General features: G+C 40.3%; 2 protein-coding genes across 6 annotated transcripts in view; both read left to right on the top strand.

Annotated features, from left to right (window-relative positions):
* The window catches only part of LOC110502802 (fatty acid desaturase 6), a 37,184-nt gene extending 31,980 nt beyond the window's left edge, over positions 1-5,204 (top strand). Inside the window, exon 6 of the mRNA XM_021581096.3 lies at positions 4,450-5,204. Coding sequence (XP_021436771.3) covers positions 4,450-4,599 — 150 coding nt within the window. The 3' untranslated portion in view covers positions 4,600-5,204. The remainder of the gene's footprint in view (positions 1-4,449) is intronic.
* Positions 5,205-14,889: 9,685 nt separating this feature from the next.
* The window catches only part of LOC110502801 (tripartite motif-containing protein 16-like protein), a 28,647-nt gene continuing 19,744 nt past the window's right edge, over positions 14,890-23,792 (top strand). For 4 of the 5 annotated variants that reach the window (XR_016491089.1, XR_016491091.1, XR_016491090.1 and 1 more), the window contains exon 1: positions 14,890-15,889. Coding sequence is in view for 1 of the 5 variants with exons in the window: in XM_021581094.3 (XP_021436769.3) it covers positions 14,975-15,889 (915 nt within the window). In the remaining 4 variants the exon portion in view is untranslated. Of the gene's footprint in view, positions 15,890-19,035; positions 19,404-23,792 lie in introns of those variants that run through there. The other variant, XM_021581095.3, reaches the window with a different exon arrangement.

The following is a 23,792-nucleotide window of genomic DNA, read 5'->3' as shown; positions in this document are numbered from 1 at the left end:
GGCACATAACGCACTTCGCCACTCCTCCACTAACCTCTCCCCCTTTCAGTGCGTATTGGGGTACCAGCCGGTTCTGGCGCCGTGGCATCAGGGTCAGACCGAGGCTCTTGCGGTGGATGACTGGTTTAGGTGCGCGGAGGAGACATGGGAGGTCGCCCGTGTAGACCTCCAGCGAATCGCTCGTCACCAGAAAACCAGCGCGGACCGTCATCGCAGTGAGACCCCGGTGTTCGCAACGGGGGACCGGGTCTGGCTTTCGACCCGTAACCTGCCCCTCCGCCTGCCCTGCCGGAAGCTGGGTCCGTGGTTTGTGGGGCCATTTAAAGTCCTGAGGAGGGTGAACGAGGTATGTTACAGAAAACAGCTACCCTCTGTATTAACCCCTCGTTCCATGTGTCTCTGCTCAGGCCGGTGGTGGCTGGTCCGCTCCAAGAATCTGAGGTGCGGGAGGTCCCTCCGCCCCCTTTGGACATCGAGGGGGCCCGGCCTACATCGTTCGTTCGATCCTGGATTCGAGGAGTCGGGCGGGGGACCTTCAGTACCTTGTAGAGTAGGAGGGGTACGGCCCAGACGAGAGGTACTGGGTTCCGGTTGCGGATGTTTTGGATCCTGAACTGCGTGGGAGTTTCACCGTCGCCAGTCGGATCACCCTGCTCCTCGCCCTCCGGGTCATCCCCGAGGCCGGTGTCGGCGCACCGCTGGATCCGCGACTTCGGCTCCTCTCCTTGTTCGGGCGGCATTCGGCGATCGACGTCACCGGCTTTCTAGCCATCGCCGCTCCATTTTTGCTTTGTCTTGTCCCATACACACCTGGTTTTCATTCAATCAATTTACATGTATTTAGCCCTCTGTTTCCCCATTATGTCTTTGTGTGTAATTGTTTGTTTGTGTTGTGGATTATTGTCGGGCACTTTACTTTTGCCATGTTGCCGTGTTTTTGGCACGTTATTGTTTTTATGTGCTGTATTTTGTAGTACGGAATTAAAGTGCGCCTGTTCACGACACTCTGCTCTCCTGCACCTGACTTCGCCTCCCGTACACACCCTTGACATTTATTTGTCAAATGGCAGCCGAGCAACAGAAAGAAAAGTATTTTAAGTTTGAATTTTGTAAAGTTAGTGTGGGATTTTAAAATTTAAAATTTAAAAGATTTTTAAAAAATGGATTAATAATAACAAACCTCCTGGCATTGATTACTTAGATGGAAAGCTACTGAGGATGGTAGTTGACTCTATAGCCACACCTATCTGTCATATCTTTAATCTGAGTCTAGAGGAAAGTCTTTGTCCTCAGGTCTGGAGGGAAGCCAAAGTAATTCCGCTACCCAAGAGTGGTAAACTGGTTCAAACAGCGTAACTATCAGCTTGCTGCCAGCTCTTAGAAAACTGTTGGAAAAAATGGTGTTTAACCAAATACAATGCTGTTTCTCTGTAAACAAATAAACTTTCAGACTTTCAGCATGCTTATAGAGAAGGGCACTCAACATGTGACTGACACAAATGACTGATGAATGGTTGAAAGATATTGATAATAAGATTGTCTGACTTTTGTTAGATTTCAGTGCAGCCTTCAATATAATTGACCATAACCTGTTGTTGAGAAAACGTGTTTTAACCTCAGCTCTGAATCTACAAAATGGCACTCTATCTAATAGAACTAAGCGGGATGTCTTTAATGAAAGCTTGTCTAATGTCAAACATGTAAAGTGTGGTGTAGCGCAGGGCAGCTCCCTAAGCCCTCTACTCTTTTCTATTTTTACCAATGACCTGCACCTGGCATTAAACAAAGCATGTGTGTCCATGTATGCTGATGATTCAACCATATACACATCAGCAACCACATCTAATGAAGTCCCTGAAACCCTTAACAAAGAGTTGCAGTCTGTTTTGGAATGGGTGGCCAGTAATAAACTGGTCCTGAACATTTCTAAAACTAAGCATTGTATTTGCTACAAATCATTCCCTAAGTTCTAGAATTCAGCTGAATCGGGCAATGAATGGTGTGGCTGTTGAACAAGTTGAGGAGACTAAATTACTTGGTGTTACCTTACAATGTAAACTGTCTAGTCAAAACATTCAATGGTTGTAAAGGTCAGGAGAGGTCAGTCAGTAATAAAGGTATTTGACACAACAAAGCTTGTCCTGCATGCTCTAGTTTTATCTTATCTTGATTATTGTCCAGTCATATGGTCAAGTGCTGCAAAGAAAGACTAAGTTAAGCTGCAGCTGGCCCAGAACAGAGCAGCACGTCTTGACCAATTTCAAGGAAATGTATAGTATTATACAGAGCCAAGAGTGCATGAAACTCCCTTCCATCTTATATAGGACAAGTGAACAACAAACCTGGTTTAAAAATAACTAATAAAGCAACACCTCACGGCACAACGCCTCTCCCCCATGTGACCTACTCGTTGTATGTACAGTTGAAGTCGGAAGTTTACATACACTTAGGTTGGAGTCATTGAAACTCGTTTTTCAACCACTTCACAAATGTCTTGTTATTAACAAACTATAGTTTTGGCAAGTCGGTTAAGACATCTACTTTGTGCATGACACAAGTCATTTTTCCAACAATTGTTTACAGACAGATTATTTCACATGTAATTCACTGTATCACAATTCCAGTGGGTCAGAAGATTAAATACACTAAATTGACTGTGCTTTAAACAGCTATGAAAATTCCAGAAAATTATGTCATGGCTTTAGAAGCTTGACATCATAGGAAAATCAAAATTACTCAGCCAAGACCTCGAAAAGATAATTGTAGACCTCCACGAGTCTGGTTCATCTTCGGGAGCAATTTCCAAACTTCTGAAAGTATCACGTTCATCTGTACAAACAATAGTACGCAAGTATAAATACCATGGGACCACGCAGCCATCATACCACTCAGGAAGGAGACGCGTTCTGTCTCCTAGAGATGAACATACTTTGATGCGAAAAGGGAAAATCAATCCCAGAACAACAGCAAAAACCCTTGTGAAGATGCTGGAGGAAACGGGTACAAATGTATCTATATCCACAATAAAACGAGTCATATATCAACATAACCTGTTAGGCCGCTCAGCAAGGAAGAAGCCACTGCTCCAAAACCGCCATAAAAATGCCAGACTACATTTTAAAACTGCACATGATGACAAAGATCGTACTTTTTGGAGAAATGTCCTCTGGTCTGATGAAACAAAAATAGAACTGTTTGGCCATAATGACCATCGTTATGTTTGGATGAAAAAGGGGAGGCTTGCAAGCCGAAGAACACCATCCCAACCATGAAGCACAGGGGTGGCAGCATCATGTTGTGTTGGTGGTTTGCTGCAGGAGGGACTGGTGCACTTCACAAAATAGATGGCATCATGAGGGAGGGAAATGATGTGGATATATTGAAGCAACACCTCAAGACATCAGTCAGGAAGTTAAAGCTTGGTCGCCAAATGGGTTTTCGATTTGGCAATCAAGGAATGGGCCAGAATTCACCCAACTCTTTGTAAGAAGCTTATGGAAGGCTACCAGAAACGTTTGACCCAAGTTAAACAATTTAAAGGCAATGCTACCAAATACTTATTAAGTGTATGTAAACTTCTGACCCACTGGGTATGTGATGAAAGAAATAAAATCAGAAATAAATCATTCTCTCTACTATTATTCTGACATTTCGCATTCTTAAAATAAAGTGGTGAACCCAATTTTAACTAGGATTAAATGTCAGGAATTTTGAAAACTGAGTTTAAATGTATTTGGCTAAGGTGTATGTAAACTTCCAACTTCAACTGGATGTACGTGTAACTGATAGATCCACACACACACACACACACGTTAATGTAAGTAAATTGTAAAGTATTTTTGTCTGTAATGTCTTTTTTGTTATGCGTCGGACCCCAGTAAGACTAGCTGTCGCAATTGGCGTTGGCTAATGGGGATCCTAGTATATCAAATCTATGTTCACGTCACCAGAATAAGACCTTTGTTAGTTATTGGAATGGAGCATCAAGCAAGTCACCTTGCACATTGACCACCCTGTGAAGTTCATCATAACTTATTTCATCTGTAGCCTAATAAACTGTATGCTATGAGTCGTAGTGTGAGGACCACACAACATGTCATTGCGTGACTCCAAGTTTACTTCAATATTATGGTTATTATATCAATATTTGAGCATAAAAGCATTTCCACTGACATTTCTCACATAATTCATTTTACCGAAACAAAAAGATCCCACCTTGTTTAAAGTATTTTGTTTTGTCAACATTCGGAAAGTTTATCTGACATATACTTTACTCGCATAAAAAGGTTGGATGGAAACCTGGTTACAGACGCATTTTTCAAGAAAATGACATTCACTTTCACCTCTAAATTATGTGGATCTTTGTAAGAACTGTTGATGTCGAAAATGGCTTTATAAAATCAATGTTGTTGATTAATATGAACCCTTTCATCCCTCCTCTCCTCTCAGGTAAAGCCCATCGTGTCCCAGTATCTGAAGGAGAAGGAGCTCCCATACCAGGAGGATAGCTACCTCTCCCGTCTGCAGCTCTTCTTTCACAAGTACCAGGAGCTCATGGTTTTCGCCCCACCCATCACGGAGCTGGTGGGGGTGCAGTGATGGAGCAGAGAGGTCGAGGATGAGGCGGAGGACAGGAAACAGGGAATATACCATCTACTAACCCATGCTGCTATGTGCAGTCACTGAATTAAGAGACTGCTACCACTGTCCTACTGTATCTAGGAGGATAATTCTTTAAGTGCACAAACTCCAACTCACTGACATTAACATAGCAATATATATATATATATATATATATATATATATATATATATATATATACACACACTGCAATATTAATAAATTATTTCTGTCGAAAAACAATTACATGAACAATTACATGAAACAAATACATTGTAAATTTATCTGCACGATCTAACACTAACATGATAGGCTATACCAATGATCTTTACTCAAGACAATGTGTAGTTAACAACAACCCACTGTGCACATACTGTTGAATCAATGTTGTTTACACGTCATTTTAATGAAACTATGTTGAACCCAAGTAGAATAGACTAATTGATGTCTGTGCCCATTGGGAACAATAATAAGGCACTTTCTGGGATACATACACTACCATTCAAAAGTTTGGGGTCACTTAGAAATGTCCTTGTTTTTGAAAAAAAAAGTGTCCATTAAAATTACATCAAATTGATCAGAAATACAGTGTAGACATTGTTAATGTTGTAAATGACTATTGTAGCTGGAAATGGCAGATTGTTTTATGGAATATCTACATAGGTGTACAGAGGTCGATTATCAGCAACCATAACTCCTGTGTTCCAATGACACATTGTGTTAGTGATGTGTAATTTTGTAATCAATGTTCATTAATTTCAATCATCTTAATTAGTCTGAAACCCAGAGTTTGTAAAGTTCTGCTTGAAATGAAACAGACAGAATTCCCAGTTCACAATTAATCAAATCCAAGTTTATTTGCGAGAGCTCTCTCATGCATACACAAAGACTTTCCTTTTATGACGTTCTAACCTACGCACATACATACACACTAACATTTGGATTCTCTCCTTTTCTCCTGAAGTCTCACCACAGTTTATTACCACTCAGCTGACAGTTCCAGTCCCCCTCAGATACGGGAAACTTGGAGGGGCTCTCCCTGTCCTCTTATCTCCCCAGAGTTATAGCTGGGTCGGTTCAAACATAGGTTAAGGATCCTCTTTGTTTTCGTTAGGCACACACATACATTCCTCTCTTCCCCCCTCCAACCTAGATGGAGCTGTGTTTATTATTTTTAATTACTCCTTGTTCATGCTACATAACCTCTGATCCCTAATGGTTAAGTTTCCGGGCAGAATTATTTAATCATGTGTATCTTAAACCTTCATACAATATTTTAACAGTTAGCTATTCCAATTTGATAATTTTAAAAGGATCATTAGAAAACCCTTTTGCAATTATGTTATCACCGCTTAAATCTGTTGGCCTGATTAAAGAAGCAATAAAACTGGCCTTCTTTAGACTAGTTGAGTATCTGGAGCATCAGCATTTGTGGGTTTTATTACAGGCTCAAAATGGCCAGAAGCAAAGACCTTCCTTCTGAAACTCGTCAGTCTATTCTTGTTCTGAGAAATAAAGGCTATTCCATGGGAGAAACTGCCAAGAAACTGAAGATCTCGTACAACGCTGTGTACTACTCCCTTCACAGAACAGCGCAAACTGTCTCTAACCAGAATAAAAAGAGGTGTGGGGGGCCCTGGTGCACAACTAAGCAAGAGGACAAGTACATTAGAGTGTCTAGTTTGAGAAACAGAAGCGTCACAAGTCCTCAACTGGCAGCTTCATTAAATATTACCTGCAAAACACCGGGCGCGTGGGTGCATACATTTTCATACAGGTGCCCGTGGGAATCGAACCCGTTGCAAGCGCCATACTCTACCAACTGGCCAGTTTATGATCTAACATAGCAATAAAACATAACATAAACTAGGTTTACCACCAGAGGTGTGTTTCCATCAAACAGACTAGTTGCGGATAAAAAAGGCTGTGCGTGATTACATAGTGCACATAAAAAATGACTTTTGTGGTTAAGTTCCCATGTACCAAATAACAAACACAAGTCAAATGAGTTTCCATCGCAATTTCAACTCTACCGATGGTTTTGTTACAAACACTCTTGCACACTCTGATTTTGGTGCATACTCTCTAGACAAGACCTCACTGATAAACTGGATAGGGGGTTATGTGATGAGATATGGATAGAATGTAATTTAATTTAATAATTGGCAGCCAAGAACCGATCATCATGTCACGAGCATTCAAATTATAGCCTTCCCTCGATATTTAACCAATTGGACATTTGCATGATCACCGTGCACTTAACCACCATGTGAAGTTCATCATTACTTATTTTATCTGCCTATAAACTTTTAATGCTTTTCCACTATGTGGTGGTAGGCCCATATCGCGTGACTCAAAGTTTACTTCGATATGATAGTTATTAAATCAATATTTTCAGCATAAAGGCGTTTCCATGGTCGTTCCTAACATAATTCATTTTACAGACACAAAAAGATCCCACCATGTCGAACGAAACTGTCTGTTGACATTTATGAAATTGTATGGACATTTCCTGTTTCTATAAACCCTGTCATGACCTTTTTATGTGTCAGGTAATTCTTCCGCATGAAAAATGTTGAATGACACTGAGGGGCAGTGTTTTTACAACTAATGCCGGTTTGTCTGAGACTGATGTCGTGCAGGTGTTTGTACACATGCATATACACACACACACTCATTCAAATAAACACATACAAGAACACACACATACATGTAATAGTGCCAGACATGCACACAAACATATACAGTTGGCATTGCTGTTATGATTTTAGTTGTCCTTGATGTCCTTTGTTTTAAATGTATTTATTTGTTTAATTCTTTTTTTGCATTGTTGTTTGCAGTTTTCTGTCTTTTTCTTTTTTCTCTTTAGTTCATTCTCTTGGTTGTTGGTGCTTTGGGGGGGGGGGGTTCTTGGGGGTGGGGAATGGAATTAATTGTACACAGATTTCTTTCGAACTTCATGGAATTATAGACAGTTTGTGTTTGATGATTACTCTGCCAAGAGCTGTGACTTGAATAAACGAAATGACTGAGATTGCGTCACAAATGGCACCCTATTCATCACTCTATAGCCAATAAGGCTCTGGTCAAAAGTAGTGCACAATATAGGGAATAGGTTGCCATTTAGGATGTAACCTAAATGCTGCTTTAATTGACGATAAGGAGATTAGTCAAGACCTCTGAATTGACCTCTTTTTACCATAGACAGATGTTGTTGAGTTATGTGAGTGCCGATTATATTGCAGTGTCTTTAATTCAAAAGCACATCCTTGTTTGCACTAATTACATTCTATATGAAATAAATAATGTAATAATGTCCATTCAAGTGTGCCATGTTTACTTTTAAAGAAATTACAAGGCAAAACAAGTTCTAGCCTACCAGCTGAGACGTTGTAGTTACATAAAATACCAGTTTTTATTGCAAGTAAATACTACATGGGGTTTAGATTAGAAATGCTAAATACCGGTAGGGAATAGTGGGGTATATTGACCCAATGGTTAGTTGTTTCTAGGAAACACAAAATTAATCATGTGACCAAATATTTAGGAAGAGATCATCATTTCATGGAGTCAGTCTGGTATGCAAGTTAAATCCAAAAAAATGGATTTTCACAAAGTCAGATTAATGTATTGTGTTACAGGTTTTATTATGCGTGTATCTAAACCAAAGTAGATTGTTTTATATATCCGTTGGGGTCTCTATAAGCTACAATATGAGGTCCTAAACCTAGCATGAAAGTGCATCCTTGTAGCGGTGTGGGCTAATATTGTAAAGATGTTCACGTTGGAGTAAGTTGATCCAATGGCCATGGGTTAAGTTTAGCCAATGGCCACCATACAAATTATGTTATTTTGTCAGTTTAATGCATAATATGCATAATATGCATAGTATTTTTGCAATGTGTAATAAAAATAATGAATTTTCTTGTTACAGAGCAGATATCATCATGCAGCGTGTATATAAACGTAGAAGTACATTCGAGAAGTAGTAAGGGATAAAAAATAATGACTGAATGACACTGAAGAGGTTTGTTTTCTTTTTTGTCAATATACATGTCCCAGCTAGCATTTTTGGTTCATTTGAAGTTGTGGGAACAATACATTTTCGGTTTCCCATTGATCTGGCAATGAAGCCATACATTTCCTGACCAGTAAAACTAAAATGTTTTTTTTCTGAGATCAGAAGTGAAAATGTAGCCTGTTCTGGGAAAGTTCCTTTGTAGGTTGCAGGGAGGTTCTGAGAACGTTTTACTATGGTTCCCTGAAAATTATAGGTTGTTTGAAGGAAATTAAATAGCGTTTCCTTGTACATGTTTCAATAAGACTTTAAAAAACACTGCTAGCGTCGGTTAAACATTCAAGCACAGATAGGACACATGGAAATGAATTTGCTTAGACATTAATCATGCAAATCATTTTTTTATTTTTTTATTGTGGCACAGCATCAGTGAGATTTGATCCTACGTATGATCTTCTGTTTTCTATCCATGGAATTAGTACAATGCGCCATCATACAAAGCAGTTACTTTCAGTCTCTTCAAACAGACCCCATTTCAAAGGAAACAAGCACTCATTAAGATCAGGTGTGGCCAATTAGTGGGCATGGCCAACATACCTGAACACACAAGATAGAGGATTGATAAAGTTTTGTTGACACTAAGAACGGAATGTATATGTTTTTAAATCACATTCTTAGAACATTAGTAATGTTTTCTTGTGGTTTTCATGGAAAGTTGTCTTAATGTTCTGAGAACATGACTTTACATAGAACCATGAGAATTCCCGTAGAAAACATTTTACTTACGTACTGAAATTCCCACCTAAGAAACATATGGTTCTCAGAATTGTATGTGCTAGCTGGGTATCTTGTACCATTCCCAGAATGTTGTGGGAAGGTTGTATGCAAAATAACCATGATCTCACCAAGAAACACATGCTAGCTGGGGTACCTGTTCTAAAGAGAGGAAATGATAGAGTAGCAGAGGCACACCAGTTCTTATCTGATGACATCAAATGCCGAATTCAACAGGTACCTAACAGTGAAATGCTTACTTACAAGCCCAAGAAAAGAAAAGAAAGAAAAGAAAGAAAAGAAAAAGTGTTAAGAAAGTATTTACTAAAATAAACTGAAGTAAAACATAATAAATGAAATAAAACATTTAAATAAAAAATAAAAACAAATAATTAAGAAGCAACAATAAAATAACAGTACCGAGGCTATATACAGGGGGTACCAGTATAGAGTCCATGTGCGGGGGCACAGGTTAGTTGAGGTAATTGAGGTAATATGTGCAGGTAGAGGTAAAGTGACTATGCATGGTTAATAAACAGAGAGTAGCAGCAGCATCAAATAGCCATTTGATTAGCTGTTCAGGAGTCTTATGGCTTAGGGGTAGAAGCTGTTAAGAATCCTTTTTGACCTAGACTTGGTGCTCCAGTACCGCTTGCCGTGAGGTAGCAGAGAGAACAGTCTATGACTAGGGTGGCTGGAGTCATAGTCTGAGCTTGCTAAATATATCAAGAATCTATATCAAGACCAGTTTCATAGGAGTAATAGCCTTAAATGCAGGGAACTTGCCTACGAATTGGCACATCAAAACATCATCCCTGTCCCAGACAGGTGGTCAACAAATGGAAGGGTAAGTGATTTGAACAGAGCTATCTGAATGTAGGCATAACTTTAAGAGATACAATATACCACACCCACATTCCATGAATTAAACTTTGACCTACCAGCACCCTCACCCACTTACCCCAAGTCTGCTCAACTTACCCTGTCCCTATGCGCAACTTACCCCAACTTACCCTATGGACAAGCTATGTTTTCAAAACTGCTACGTTGACAGTGCATTCGGAAGCATTCAGACCCCTTGACTTTTTCCACGTTTTTTTAACGCTACAGCCTTATTCTGAAATGGATGAAATAGAAATGTTCCTCAATCTACACACAATACCCCATAATGACAAAGCGAAACTGTGTTTTAGAAAGGTTTGCAAATGTATTAAAAGTAAAAAACAGAAATCCCTTATTTACATAAGTATTCAGGCACTTTGCTATGAGACTCGAAATTGAGCTCAGGTGCATCCTGTTGCCATTGATCATCCTTGAGATGTTTCTACGACTTGATTAGAGTCCACCTGTGGTACATTCAATTAATTGGACATGATTTGGAAAGGTACACACTTGTCTATATAAGGTCCCACAGTTGACAGTGCATGTCAGTGCTAAAACCAAGCCATGAGGTCGAAGGAATTGTGCGTAGAGCTCTGAGACATTGTGTCGAGGCACAGATTTGGGGAAGGGTACCAAAAAATGTCTGCAGCATTGAAGGTCCCCGAAGAACACAGTAGCCTCCATCATTCTTAAATGGAAGAAGTTTGGAACCACCAAGACTCTTCCTAGTGCTGGCTGCCCAGCCAAACTGATTAATCGAGGGAGAAGGGCCTTGGTCAAGGAGGTGACAGAGCTCCAGAGTTCTTCTGTGGAGATGGGAGAACCTTCCAGAAGGGCAACCATCTCTGCAGCACTCCACCAATCAGGCCTTCATGGTAAAGTGGGCAGACGGAAGCCACTCCTCAGTAAAAGGCACATGACAGCCCGCTTGGAGTTTGCCAAAAGGCACCTAAAGTCCCTGATCATGAGGAACAAGATTATCTGGTCTGATAAAACCAAGATTTAACTCTTTGGGATGAATGCCAAATGTCACGTTTGTAGGAAACCTGGCACCATCCCTACGGTGAAGCACGGTGGTGGCAGCATCATGCTGTGGATATGTTATTCAGCGGCAGGGACTGAGAGACTAGTCAGGATCGAAGGAAAGATGAACAGAGCAAAGTACGGAGAGGTCCTTGATGAAAACCTGCTCCAGAGCGCTCAGGACCTCAAACTGGGGGCGAAGGTTCATCTTCCAACAGGACAAGCACACAACCAAGACAACGCAGGAGTGGCTTCGGGTTAAGTCTCTGAATGTCCTTGATTGGTCCAGCTAGAGCCCGGACTTGAACCAACCAAACATCTCTGGAGAGACCTGAAAATAGCTGTACAGTGATGCTCTCCATCCAACCTCACTGAGCTTGAGAAGATCTGCAGAGAAGAATGGGAGAAACCCCCCCTTAATACAGGTGTGTCAAGATTGTAGTGTCATACCCAAGAGGACAAGGATGTAATCGCTGCCAAAGATGCTTCAACAAAGTACTGAGTAAAAGGTCTGAATACTTATGTAAATGTAATATTTCCAGGGTTTTTAAAATTATACATTGGCAAAAAAATCTAAAAACAACTGTTTTTGTTTTGTTTTTATGTGGTATGGGGTAGATTGATGAGGAAAAAAACACTTTAATCAATTTTAGAATAAGGCTGTAAAGTTACAAAATGTGGAAAAAGTCAAGGGGACTGAATACTTTCTGAATATACTGTACATGAATTCTGATTAGTTCCAGGGATTCACAACATCTGGAAATAAGTTATACAGTTGAAGTCGGAAGTTAAAATACACTTAGGTTGGAGTCATTAAAACTCGTTTTTCAACCACTTCACAAATTTCTTGTCAACAAACTATAGTTTTGGCAAGTCGGTTAGGACATCTTTGTGCATGACACATGGCATTTTTCCAACAATTGTTTACAGACAGAATATTTCTATTATAATTCTGTGTCACAATTCCAGTGGGTCAGAAGTTTACATACACTAAGTTGACTGTGCCTTTAAACAGCTTGGACAATTCCAGAAAATTATGTTGTGACTTTAGAATCTTCTGATAGGCTAATTGACATCCATTTGAGTCAAATGGATGTGTACCTGTGGATGTATTCCAAGGCCTACCTTCAAACTCAGCGCCTCTTTGCTTGACATCATGGGAAAATCAAAAGAAATCAGCCAAGACCATCCTTGGGAGCAATTTCCAAATACCTGAAGGTACCATGTTCACCTGTAAAAACAATAGTATGCAAGTATAAACACCATGGGACCACGGAGCCGTCATACCGCTCAGGAAGGAGACACGCTCTGTCTCCTAGAGATGAACGTACTTTGGTGCGAAAAGTGGAAATCAATCCCAGAACAACCTTGTGAAGGACCTTGTGAAGATGCTAACATAACCTGTTAGGCCGCTCAGCAAGGAAGAAGCCACTGCTCCAAAACTGCCATAAAAAAAGCCAGACTACGGTTTGCAACTGCACATGGGTAGAAAAATTGTACTTTTTGGAGAAATGTCCTCTGGTCTGATGAAACAAAAATAGAACTGTTTGGCCATAATGACCATCGTTATGTTTGGAGGGAAAAGGGGGATGCTTGCAAGCCGAAGAACACCATCCCAGCTGTGAAGCATGGGGGTGGCAGCATCATGTTGTGTGGGTGCTTTTCTGCAGGAGGGACTGGTGCTCTTCACAAAATAGATGGCATCATGAGTGAAGAAAATTATGTGGATATATTGAAGCAACATCTCAAGACAAAAGTGAACCCAAAATAAGCTAGCAGTGTTTTCAACATTCTTATTGAAACTTTTTCAATAAGTTATTCAAAAACCTCTAAATAACCTTTACATTTTGTTCTTAGAGTGTTAAGAAAACATTCAACTATCAAACATTCACATTTAGATCATTTCTTAGAATTTTATTTAATTACCTTCAAATAATCTATAATTTCCATTCTCAGAGCGTTAATAACGTCTCCCAGGAAAATTTTCAGGGAAACACTGTAAAAACAAAAAGTTACTATTCCAAGAACAGGTTGAAATGTTCACTTCTGTTCTCAGAAAAAAAGGATTTTGACAAGGTCAAAATAATTGATTGTTTTATGATGCTTTTATCAAATCCAAAGTAAATTATTTTTAAGATTTCTCTATACATCAGTTGGCTGCAATATGAGGTCCTAGACCTAGCATGAAAGTACATCCTTGTTGCAGAAAAATAGTTTGCCTTGGGGTAAGTTGAGTCAATGGCCATGAGGTAAGTTGAGTTAATGGTTGAGCCAATGGCAAGTTGAACAAATTGTTTTCTTCCCAGGTGCAATGCAAGGCATTATCGCTGGGATATGAGGTAACAACAGGGCCTGGCCTATGTTCAAAGTGTTTAAAAAAGTACAACGTGTTTGTTTGGTGTTACTGTAAGTCTGTGTTAAAATATGTTTAAATGATTAAAACACAAACAAGCGATTGTGATTGTGTTATGGAAATAAAGATAGACATGGTTTTAAAAAAGGTAGTATAATATTTAATTCAGTACAGAAATTGGTAGCCGGGTTAACTTAGCCTGTCCCACTGCTGAATGGCTCAACTTACACCACTCACCACTCAATGATGGTGGTTAAAAGCTGAATGTTGATAATTTTACCATTGTATCAACACGCTCGTCACTCCCGTTCAACAACTTTAAAAATGTGGCACAGTAGGCATCAAGTTACTTGCCGGTAATGTTGCATAAACGTTTGAAAGGTCTATCATTTTTACTGAACACGATCCAAGTTATCATAGGCCGTAGACGCTTTCAATTGCCTAACTTATAAGCTTAGGCATATTTTTGAACAACATGATTTTGCGCTCAGAAGGGATAACTTGAAATAACATGATGTAGGTTAATTAAATAATCAAAATAAAAGTATTTATTAGCCTAGTTGTTATAAGTATTTAGGCATATCATGTGAATTTGGCCTGATGTGAAATCATTGTCAAACGCACAAAATATTTTGTCGCATATAGGTCTATAATTTATGGGTTGATAATGTAGAAATATCAAAACATTCTTTCAACAACTCCAAACCAATTGCCTGTCTATTGTGCAGGAACCACTGACTCACTGCCTTTTTCTATTGTCAAGACACCTGGTGGTAACTGCTTAGGACAGGCCTTGAAGTCTCCATAATATCTGCCGACTAGGTGTGATGCTTATGACTAAAGAGGCTTTGTGCATAGCTTTTATTTTTGAAATTGACCAACCGCTTGGAAATATGAAGGACAAGCCTATTCCTCTTGTAGGATACCCTAGTTTTTCTTATCAGAAAATATGGGGAATCAATTAATAATTAAAGGCTTGATAGACACCTTTGTATAATCATCTGATAGTGTTATCGTCAATTATCAAGTCGTGATCAACTCCAGCATTAAAACCATTACACACAGACGAGAGCAGTACTACACCTCTGTGTACAATGTGTAACATGAGTTCCACCCATGTTGCTTCTTTTTCTCTGTGATCTGACACACAAGGAAGTAAAAGGGGAGGGCTCCCACATGAAAAAAATACATCAGTTTACTATAGAATACTACCCTACTTACTATAGAATTCACATAGTTGAGGTGTGGCTTGGGAGACTCCAGAGGGATCCAGGAAGAAACTGACACGGGTTAGCCAGAGGCAGATGCAGAACGGAACAGGAGCGGCTGAGGAAGTTAGTCTCAGAGAGAGTAAGAGAGCAGAGGAAACTACTGTAGAGAGAGACATGGCAGACACAGAAAACGAGTCAAAATCCAAACCAGACCAGAAACTCTGCTGCACTGTGTGTTCCAGTGCTCTCAATAAGGATAAGCTCGCTACCTGTGGCCACTCAGTCTGTGCCTCCTGCTTGGGGAAGAAAGGTAAAGGCTGTCCTGAGTGTCTACAGAGCTCTGGCAAGCCTGAAACTGCACCTGTGGAACAGAATGGAACGTTGAATGGAATGGTGGCTGAGTCTCCACCGGTGATCAAACCCAAAGAAAAATATGAAAAGGACATAGAAGCCCAGGATTCAAAGACCGCAGAGGAAACAATGATAAAGGAAGACCTGAAGGAACCAGAGGACCCTAAAAAAACAGAGGAAGAGAAAAGGAAAGAGAAAGAGAGTGACCCTCCACAGCCTGCAGAGGAAGTGAATGAGGATGGGGTGAACAAGAAATCAAAGGAAGAGAAAGCAAAAGAAGAGAACGCAAAGGAAGAAGACAAGGCAAACGAAGAAGAGGTCAAGGAAGAGGTGAAAGTAGAGTCGTTGGGACTCGATGATGTTGTGTGTGACTCATGTATGGAGACGAGCCCGTGCATGGCCCTAAAGTCGTGCCACACCTGCCTTGTGTCCTACTGCGAGGCCCACCTCAGGCCCCATTTGGAGAACCCCAAGTTCCAGAACCACCGTCTGGTGGAGCCGCTGAGGGACATCGAGAGACGGACCTGTGAGATTCACAAATGGTCCCTGGAGCTGTTCTGCTGTTCTGATGCTGTGTGTGTCTGTCAGGACTGTGTGACAGAAGACCATAGGGGACATAACACTGTTCCTGTGTTAGAGGCGCGCAGAACCATAGAGGTATTGCACTTTCTCTTCTGCATGCAATCTTTCACCCTCTCTCTTATTCTCAGTTTAGAGTGGAATAAAAACTCACTTCTCTCTAAACAAGATGTTTTGTTCACAAACTCATCCAAAGCCTTACAACAGGTGTGGAAGTCTAAAACATCCAGGAACATTTCACCAGCATGAGCACGTGTAGGAATACATTGGCTATTGTCATGGTAGCCTGCACTGAGCTTGTATTAGTATCCTTAATGATAATATGGCAAACTTCATAATTTGTCCATGGTATATAAAGAAGATGTCCTTCATCAGTCCACATGTTCTTACCCAAGTCTTATGCCATAATGAATTTGGCTTGCATCAAAGGCAGCTGCTCTTATTTAAAGTAATAATGAACTTGTATCAACTAGAGCCTTCACACATTTGACAACAGCTAGGCTATATATAGTAGTGTCTGACTGGTTGTAGGTCTTAACAGTGGGGGTTATGTTAGCACTTCTGTCAGCCAGGACATGGAGAAGGATGGAGTCCCACTGTCGTTTTGGTCTCAGTCTATAGTCACTGTAAGGACACACTGCCTTTTTAATAAAGTTGACTTTTCATATCGACTGCAAAGACGACAGGATTACTTTTAATTCAATTACAGGGACATTCCCATATAAAGGTTGTCCTATATCACCGTGTGATTATTGTCCAAGTTTCACAGTACAGTAGTACATTCTGGAAACTCTGGACTAACATATACAGTTTAGCACTCAAACAAAAACACCACAAGGAGACAGCAAATCAAGAAAACAGAATGGAAAATCTGACCAAAATAATATATTGACTGACATTCTTAGTGCATTCTGTCACAGAGAGAGCTTCAACCCCTGCTGGTACAACACAGCAAATTATCCCGTGTTAAATCAACACTGAGAGTGTTAAATGTAACACTGTTCCAATGTCTATACGGGTCTATACTTTTCAGTGTTAAATTAACACATTGCTTAGTGTAAAACCTTAATTGTATATTTCCCAGGTTGTCTTGCCTTTCGAGTGGATTGTAGAGTTACTACCCATGGCTGTATTGATTAATGACAGAGACATGGTTGTTGCAGTCATACATGTTTTTGTCCTATAGCCTTCACCAAGTGAGATCCAAAGCAAATATATATTATCATTAAAATGTATATATTTAAGTCAATAGGATACATATTTCATATTGCCTTATTTTGAGGGCATAGTTTTACCCTAATACTGCAGCCTGAATCTCCTGGTTTACATGCCACATCAGACAATTTCACCACAAAAGCTGGATTCAAATAGGCATTACACATCACCTTGCAAGCTAGCATAATGTGACTTGTAGGCCTGATGTGGCCTGTAAACCATGTGTTTCAGGCCATTATATTACACTCTCAGGCAAAAAGGTTTAGATTTGTTCCTAAAGGGGTACAAACACTTCAAATCAAAGTTTATTTGTCACTTGCGCCGAATACAACAGGTGTAGACCTTACAGTGAAATGCTTACTTACAGGCTCTAACCAATAGTGCAAAAAAAGTATTAGGTGAACAATAGGTAGGTAAAGAAGTTTGACAACAGTAAAAAGACAGGATATATACAGTAGCGAGGCTATTAAAGTAACGAGGCTACATACAGACACCGGTTAGTCAGGCTGATTGAGGTAGTATGTACATGTAGATATGGTTAAAGTGACTATGCATATATGATGAACAGCGGGTGGTGGGTGGCGGGACACAATGCAGATAGTCCGGTTAGCCAATGTGAGGGAGCACTGGTTGGTCGTCACTGTAGTGGTACCCTTTAGTTATAAGTGCATAATTGTACCCCAGTTCATACCTCAGGCTACATCAGGCATGGAAGTAGGGTTGCAAAATTCCTGTGACTTTCACAAATTTCCAATATTTTCTGCTTCCTTTTCGAGCAAACTTCCAACCAGGATTTCTGGAAAACCTGGGAATTTTGCAACCCTACCTGCAAGTGGGTGCGTTACTCAAAAATTCAACTCAAAACAATAACTCTCTATTTGAGTAAAAATAGAAAATCACTTTAATTAACTGTACGGAGATAATGCATAGTATGTGCAATGGATTTCCTCAAAAGTTCTGAGTAATGACAGCACGTTGGGCTTTACAGTGTAGCTCACACCTGTTATTTGCACAGTGAGTTGTTGCAAAACTTGGAATAATGCCATTCCTTAAGTAAACATAGGAATGTATGACAATCCAAGAAGTCAATATTTGACAATAGTCATGCAACAACTCAATTACTAGCTGAATCCTTGGTAATTTACATGCAATGTAGCTGCAATAAGCTCATATTCTGAACTAAACTCAAAGTATGACTGAGGAGAGAAAGCTCCTCTTCGTCAACAGCTCATTCCTCATGTTCTTCTTGTATCATCCTGAGCAAATATCTATTTTGAGGAATTACATAACTCAATGGAATAAGGGTGGGATTGAACAGGAGGCAGAGTCTTCTGTCTGTGCTGACCCATAACATTATACAACAGTTTGTGCCATTTATCTAGATGTATCTAATTATCTTTGTTGAGTTACTGTTTAATGCTGGCTCAGGGAACATCAAAACAAGATATTTCGGTAACATTTGAGACTCAGAGACTCAGAGATTTTGGACTCAGTGTCCCTTCAAGAGTTCTAACTGTTGTCTCGCAACATAACAAGACACAACAGATGAATAGCTGTAAGTAATGTTTTGTGACGTGAGATATGCGTCTCTGTGCCAAATTATGAGACAATATAGGACAATATAATTCCCTTCAGGAGAAGGTGTCGACATTCTGGACTGAACGATGACATAATTCAAATTTACACATCATCTACAAATGGTTTAAACTCAAAGAGGTCGAGTGGCTTTTCTGTTCCTGTTTTTAGAACAAGGTATGGGTCTTTTCAGAGCAATGAGAGCATGTTCAGACCTGAACAGGAATCTACTGAGGGGAAGGGAGAGGGAAAGACACAAGTGCAGATGTTGAGTAACCTGGTCCCAGATCTGTTTGTGCTGTTTTACTAACTCCATCCTTGACAAGGACCATAGGTAATTGGCAAGACAGCACAATCAGATCTGGCACCATGCTAGAATGTGGAAATGCAACATTGAAAGTCACACACTGGGCTGACTGGGAGGTTTTCAAAGTGTTGCCTTTCAATAGGGTGCTCATAATGATCACACATCTCATCCACAGCCAAGGTTGGGGAGTAAAGGATTAACGGATTACAAAAAAAACTAGCTGTAAAAATGTAGGTTTCGACAAGGGTTCAACTAAGATCCTCAAAGTTCTTTGAAGAACCTTAGGGCTCTTGACACTGTAAATGGCCCACAAAAGGTTCTTCCAAGAACCACATAGGAGGTGGGGGTTCATCGAGGAACCTCCTTAGTTGGTGGGGGTTCTTGCAGGAATGTAACTGCCCAACTGAAACATTTCGATTTGAAAGGACAGCAGATGCAGGCATTTAACTGAGGCACTTTAGTTAACTCAGCCACTTTAAATCTTCTCAATTTAAGGTAAGGTTTGTCCCTTGTATGATCTAAATTGATGTTTATGATGATACCATTTATATTTTCATATTTGTGCCAATGTAACAGTACTCGTCTTGCGTTGTGTACAATCAGTCATCGACACGGAACTCCAACATGTAGCTTTATTCTGATAAGAACGACACAAAATTGCACGTCATGCAATGCACGTCTCACCATCCAACTCTGCACTCACGCACGCTGGTTTGGTGCTTGTTCACTGGGCTAGTTACCAAAATAATACAATTACAATATACAATATAATATCTTTAACAATGTACCTGATAAGAACGACACAAAATTGCACGTCATGCAATGCACGTCTCACCATCCAACTCTGCACTCACGCACTGTACAAAATATATGAACCCCCCACCAGACACAGTAAGTTGCTAGCTAATACTGGCGGGAATTCTCTACAACAAAATGCACAACAAATATTCTCCAAAAACCGCTGCATCTTATCGAATAACATTTACAAACAATTGAATATAAATTGTACATTTAAATTATCACTTGAGAGTATAAAAATCACTTTTGATGTACAGTGCTTTGCAACCAACAACTTACCGCTGGTTTGGTGCTTGTTCACTGGGACGATTCTAACTGGAACATCCCCCCTCGTAAGCAAGCTACGCAAACCAGCCAATAAGATGCCATGTTGAGTAGGTGAAGGCAAAACAAACTCAAACCAAAAACCCATTGGCTTAACAATAAAGTGGCAAGTGGAATCACCAATATAACCCTGTTACACCAATCTTTCTAAAAACAGAAAATGGACACAATTCAATGGATATCAATCAACAAAGAGGTCAGAATATAATAGGTTATAAGAATATGTTGGAGGCTAGCTGTATTGCGTGCAGATGAACTGCACACTTTTGTGCCTGTGTCTGCAGGTATACTTATAAGGAGGCATGCAAAGGTATGTCAATTGGTATTGGTATGTTATGCAGATCACATTTACCATCCTCCTCCCTTACCTCTTCAATTACTGTAATATCCCATAGGCATCTACATTATGGACATGGTATGTGTATGAAAACCATTATCAAAATAGTTTTTTTCATTCACATTCACCACAAAAACCACCATGTGCAAGTTTTGTTAATCGTCTGTATTAATACTATTTTTGGGATTCACAGTCTTCACCCTCCCTACACCTCTGATGAATATAACAGGAAACCTGTTTCATCACCATGCACTGCAAAATCATTCTGGCTATGGATTCTGAGAACATCAACACATTAACATCAACACGCCAGAGGATATACCCATTGGACTTGGGGCTCTGCTGGGAGTTTACCTCATATTTAGATTTTTTTATTCTGCTTTGCCAATAAAATCATAATAAACATTGAGAACTAAAATATTGGGTAAGTGAGGAGGATAACATACCAATAGACATACTTTTACCAGCAAAAATATTTCACTCAGATGAGATACTTTTGAAAAATAGACGTTTACTTCTAGGATTACTTTCATTGTTTTCTGAATTAAATGTATTTATAAAGCCCTATTTACATTAGCAGATGTCACAAAGTGCTATACAGAAACCCAGCCTAAAACCCAAAACAGCACGCAATGCAGATGTAGAAGCACGGTGGCTAGGAAAAACTCGAAAGGCAGGAACCTAGGAAGAAACCTAGAGAGGAACCAGGCTCTGAGGGGTGGCCAGTCAGTCTTCTTCTGGCTGTGCTGGGTGGAGATTATAAGAGTGCATGGCCATTTAAGGCCAGATTGTTCTTCAAGATGTTCAAACGTTCATTGACGACCAGCAGAGTCAAATAATAATCACAGTGGTTGTACAGGGTGCATCATGTCAGTACCTCAGGAATAAATGCCAGTTGGCTTTTCATGGCCGAGCATTCAGAGGTCGAGACAGCAGGTGAGGAACAGAGATGTCCGGGACAAGCTAGATCTCTTCCACGACATGAGGGGGCGCAAAACTGGACATGAAGATCACGTATGTAACTCAACCCACTCAAGTGACACAACCCTCCTACAGACGACATGGAAGAGCACTAGTAAACCAGTGACTCAGCCCCCGTAATAGGGTCAGAGGCAGAGAATCCCAGTGGAGAAAGGGAAGCCGGCCAGGCAGAGACAGCAAGGGCAGTTTGTCGCTCCAATGCCTTGCCGTTCACCTTTGCACCCCTGGGCCAGACTACACTCAATCATAGGACCTAGTGAAGAGATGAGTCTTCAGTAATGACTTAAAGGTCGAGACCGAGTCTACGTCTCTCACATGGATAGGCAGATCATTCCACAAAAATTGAGCTCTATAGGAGAAAGCCCTGCCTCCAGCTGTTTGCTTTGAAATTCTAGGGACAATAAGGAGGCCTGCATCTTGTGACCGTAGCGTACGTGTAGGTATGTACGGCAGGACTAAGTCAGAGAGATAGGTAGGAGCAAGCCCATGTAATGATGAGTAGGTTAGTCGTAAACCTTGAAATCAGCCCTAGCCTTAACAGGAGAGAGGCTAGCACTGGTGTAATATGATCACATTTTTTGGTTCTAGTCAGGATTCTAGCAGCCGTGTTTAGTACTAACGGAAGTTTATTTAGTGCTTTATCTGTGTAGCCGGAGAGTAGTGCATTGCAGTAGTCCAATCTAGAAGTGACAAAGCATGGATTAGCTTTTCTGCATAATTTTTTGACAAAAAGTTTCTGATTTATGCAATATTATGAAGATGGAAAAAACCTGTCCTTGAAATATTTCAAGTTCATGTTCAAGTTCATGTTCATCAAAAGAGATCAGGGTCCAGAGTAACGCCGAGGTCCTTCAGTTTTATTTAAGATGACTGTACAACCATCAAGATTAAATGTCAGATCCAATTGCAGATATCTTTGTTTCTTGGGGACCTAGAACTATCATATCTGTTTTGTCCAAGTTTAAAAGTAAAACATTTGCCGCCATCCACTTCCTTGTGTCTGAAATACAGGCTTCCAGGGAGGGCAATTTTGGGGCTTCACCATGTTTCATTGAAATGTACAGCTGTGTGTCATCCGCATAGCAGTGAAAGTTGACATTGTCTTTCCGAATGACATCACCAAGAGGCAGAATATATAGTGAAAACAATAGTGGTCCAAAAACGGAACCTTGAGAAACGCTGAAACTTACAATTGATTTGTCAATTGGACAAACCATCCACGGAGACTAACTTATATCTTTCCAACAGATACGATCTAAATCAGGTAAGAACTTGTCCGTGTAGACCAGCATTCATTAAAGTATGGGTCGCAACGTAAATGTATGATTATTTCATTAATGCTCAATTTGGTAGCTGCGGGAGTGGGAGAGATAGAGGGTGATGCCCATGTGCTTCGTGGTTTTCCCGGATCTTTTCTGTAGTTTTCTTGAAGATCACTCTGCGATCCACACGCTGCAGTGCTGTTGTTCAGCAGCAGACGATGCGCCACTGACTTGTCATTCCCACTCGACATCACCCACCACTGTCATGAAATGGATTCATGCTAGCCACAAGTTCTGACTGAGCTCAATCGTCATGAAACGCAAATACAGTGATGACTTTGTCTCTTTCATACACACTTTGAGAAATAACGACGAGCACCCACAATGTGTTTTATGTGGGAAGTACTTAGTAATGAGTCTCTCAAAATTAAAAAATGAATAAAACGACATGTCCAGACCAAACATCCACAACATGACGTTAAAGCCAGGGAGCTCTTTCAGAACAGAGCAGAATGCTTCAGGAAACAGTGCTTCGAAATTGGAAAAGTGAACTAGCAAAGCATAGTTGTCACTTTATAACAGGCGATGATGAGCAGAAATAAGGGAGTACTATCTCTCGTAGTAGATGTGAGATTCTCTTTCAAACAATCCCCTGGCCTTGTAAAGTTACACAGCTAATAGCTACCGTTAGCCGAAGCAAGCTAGCTAGCTACTGATGCAACCCTAGGAAACAGTACAGATGAAGGTGAAAAATTCAGGCCTACTGTACATTTTACTGTATAAATTGTTAAAAACAAGTCTAGGTTGGAAGTGTTGATGTTAAAATACAAGTAATAATTCTTATTCTGAACTGGAATAAACTGATTGAAGCAAGATGCTTTTTGAGGCAAACACTCACAGTTCTGGGTTGCTCATCTACAGCAGGGCGTGGTCTCCTGCCTGACTGAGAAAGCAGTAAATGTTCTGATCCAGTCAGGGTTCTCAAGTACATAAACAGTGTCAATGCTGAACATGACCTTATTATTGATGTCACGCTCATCATAATGAATAGACCAAGGCACAGCGTGAGTAGAGTTCCACATATTTTTAATATACCGAAACTCAGCAAAACAAACAAGCACAAACAAACCGTGAAGCTACTTGTGCACACAGGCAACTATCCGTAGACAAGATCCCACAAAC

Source organism: Oncorhynchus mykiss, chromosome 23, assembly GCF_057628025.1.
Source record: "Oncorhynchus mykiss isolate SJ-2025 chromosome 23, ASM5762802v1, whole genome shotgun sequence".
Taxonomy (NCBI): Eukaryota; Metazoa; Chordata; class Actinopteri; order Salmoniformes; family Salmonidae; genus Oncorhynchus; species Oncorhynchus mykiss.
The sequence above is the reverse complement of the archived record's forward strand: the minus strand, read 5'-3'. Positions and strand labels throughout refer to the sequence as shown.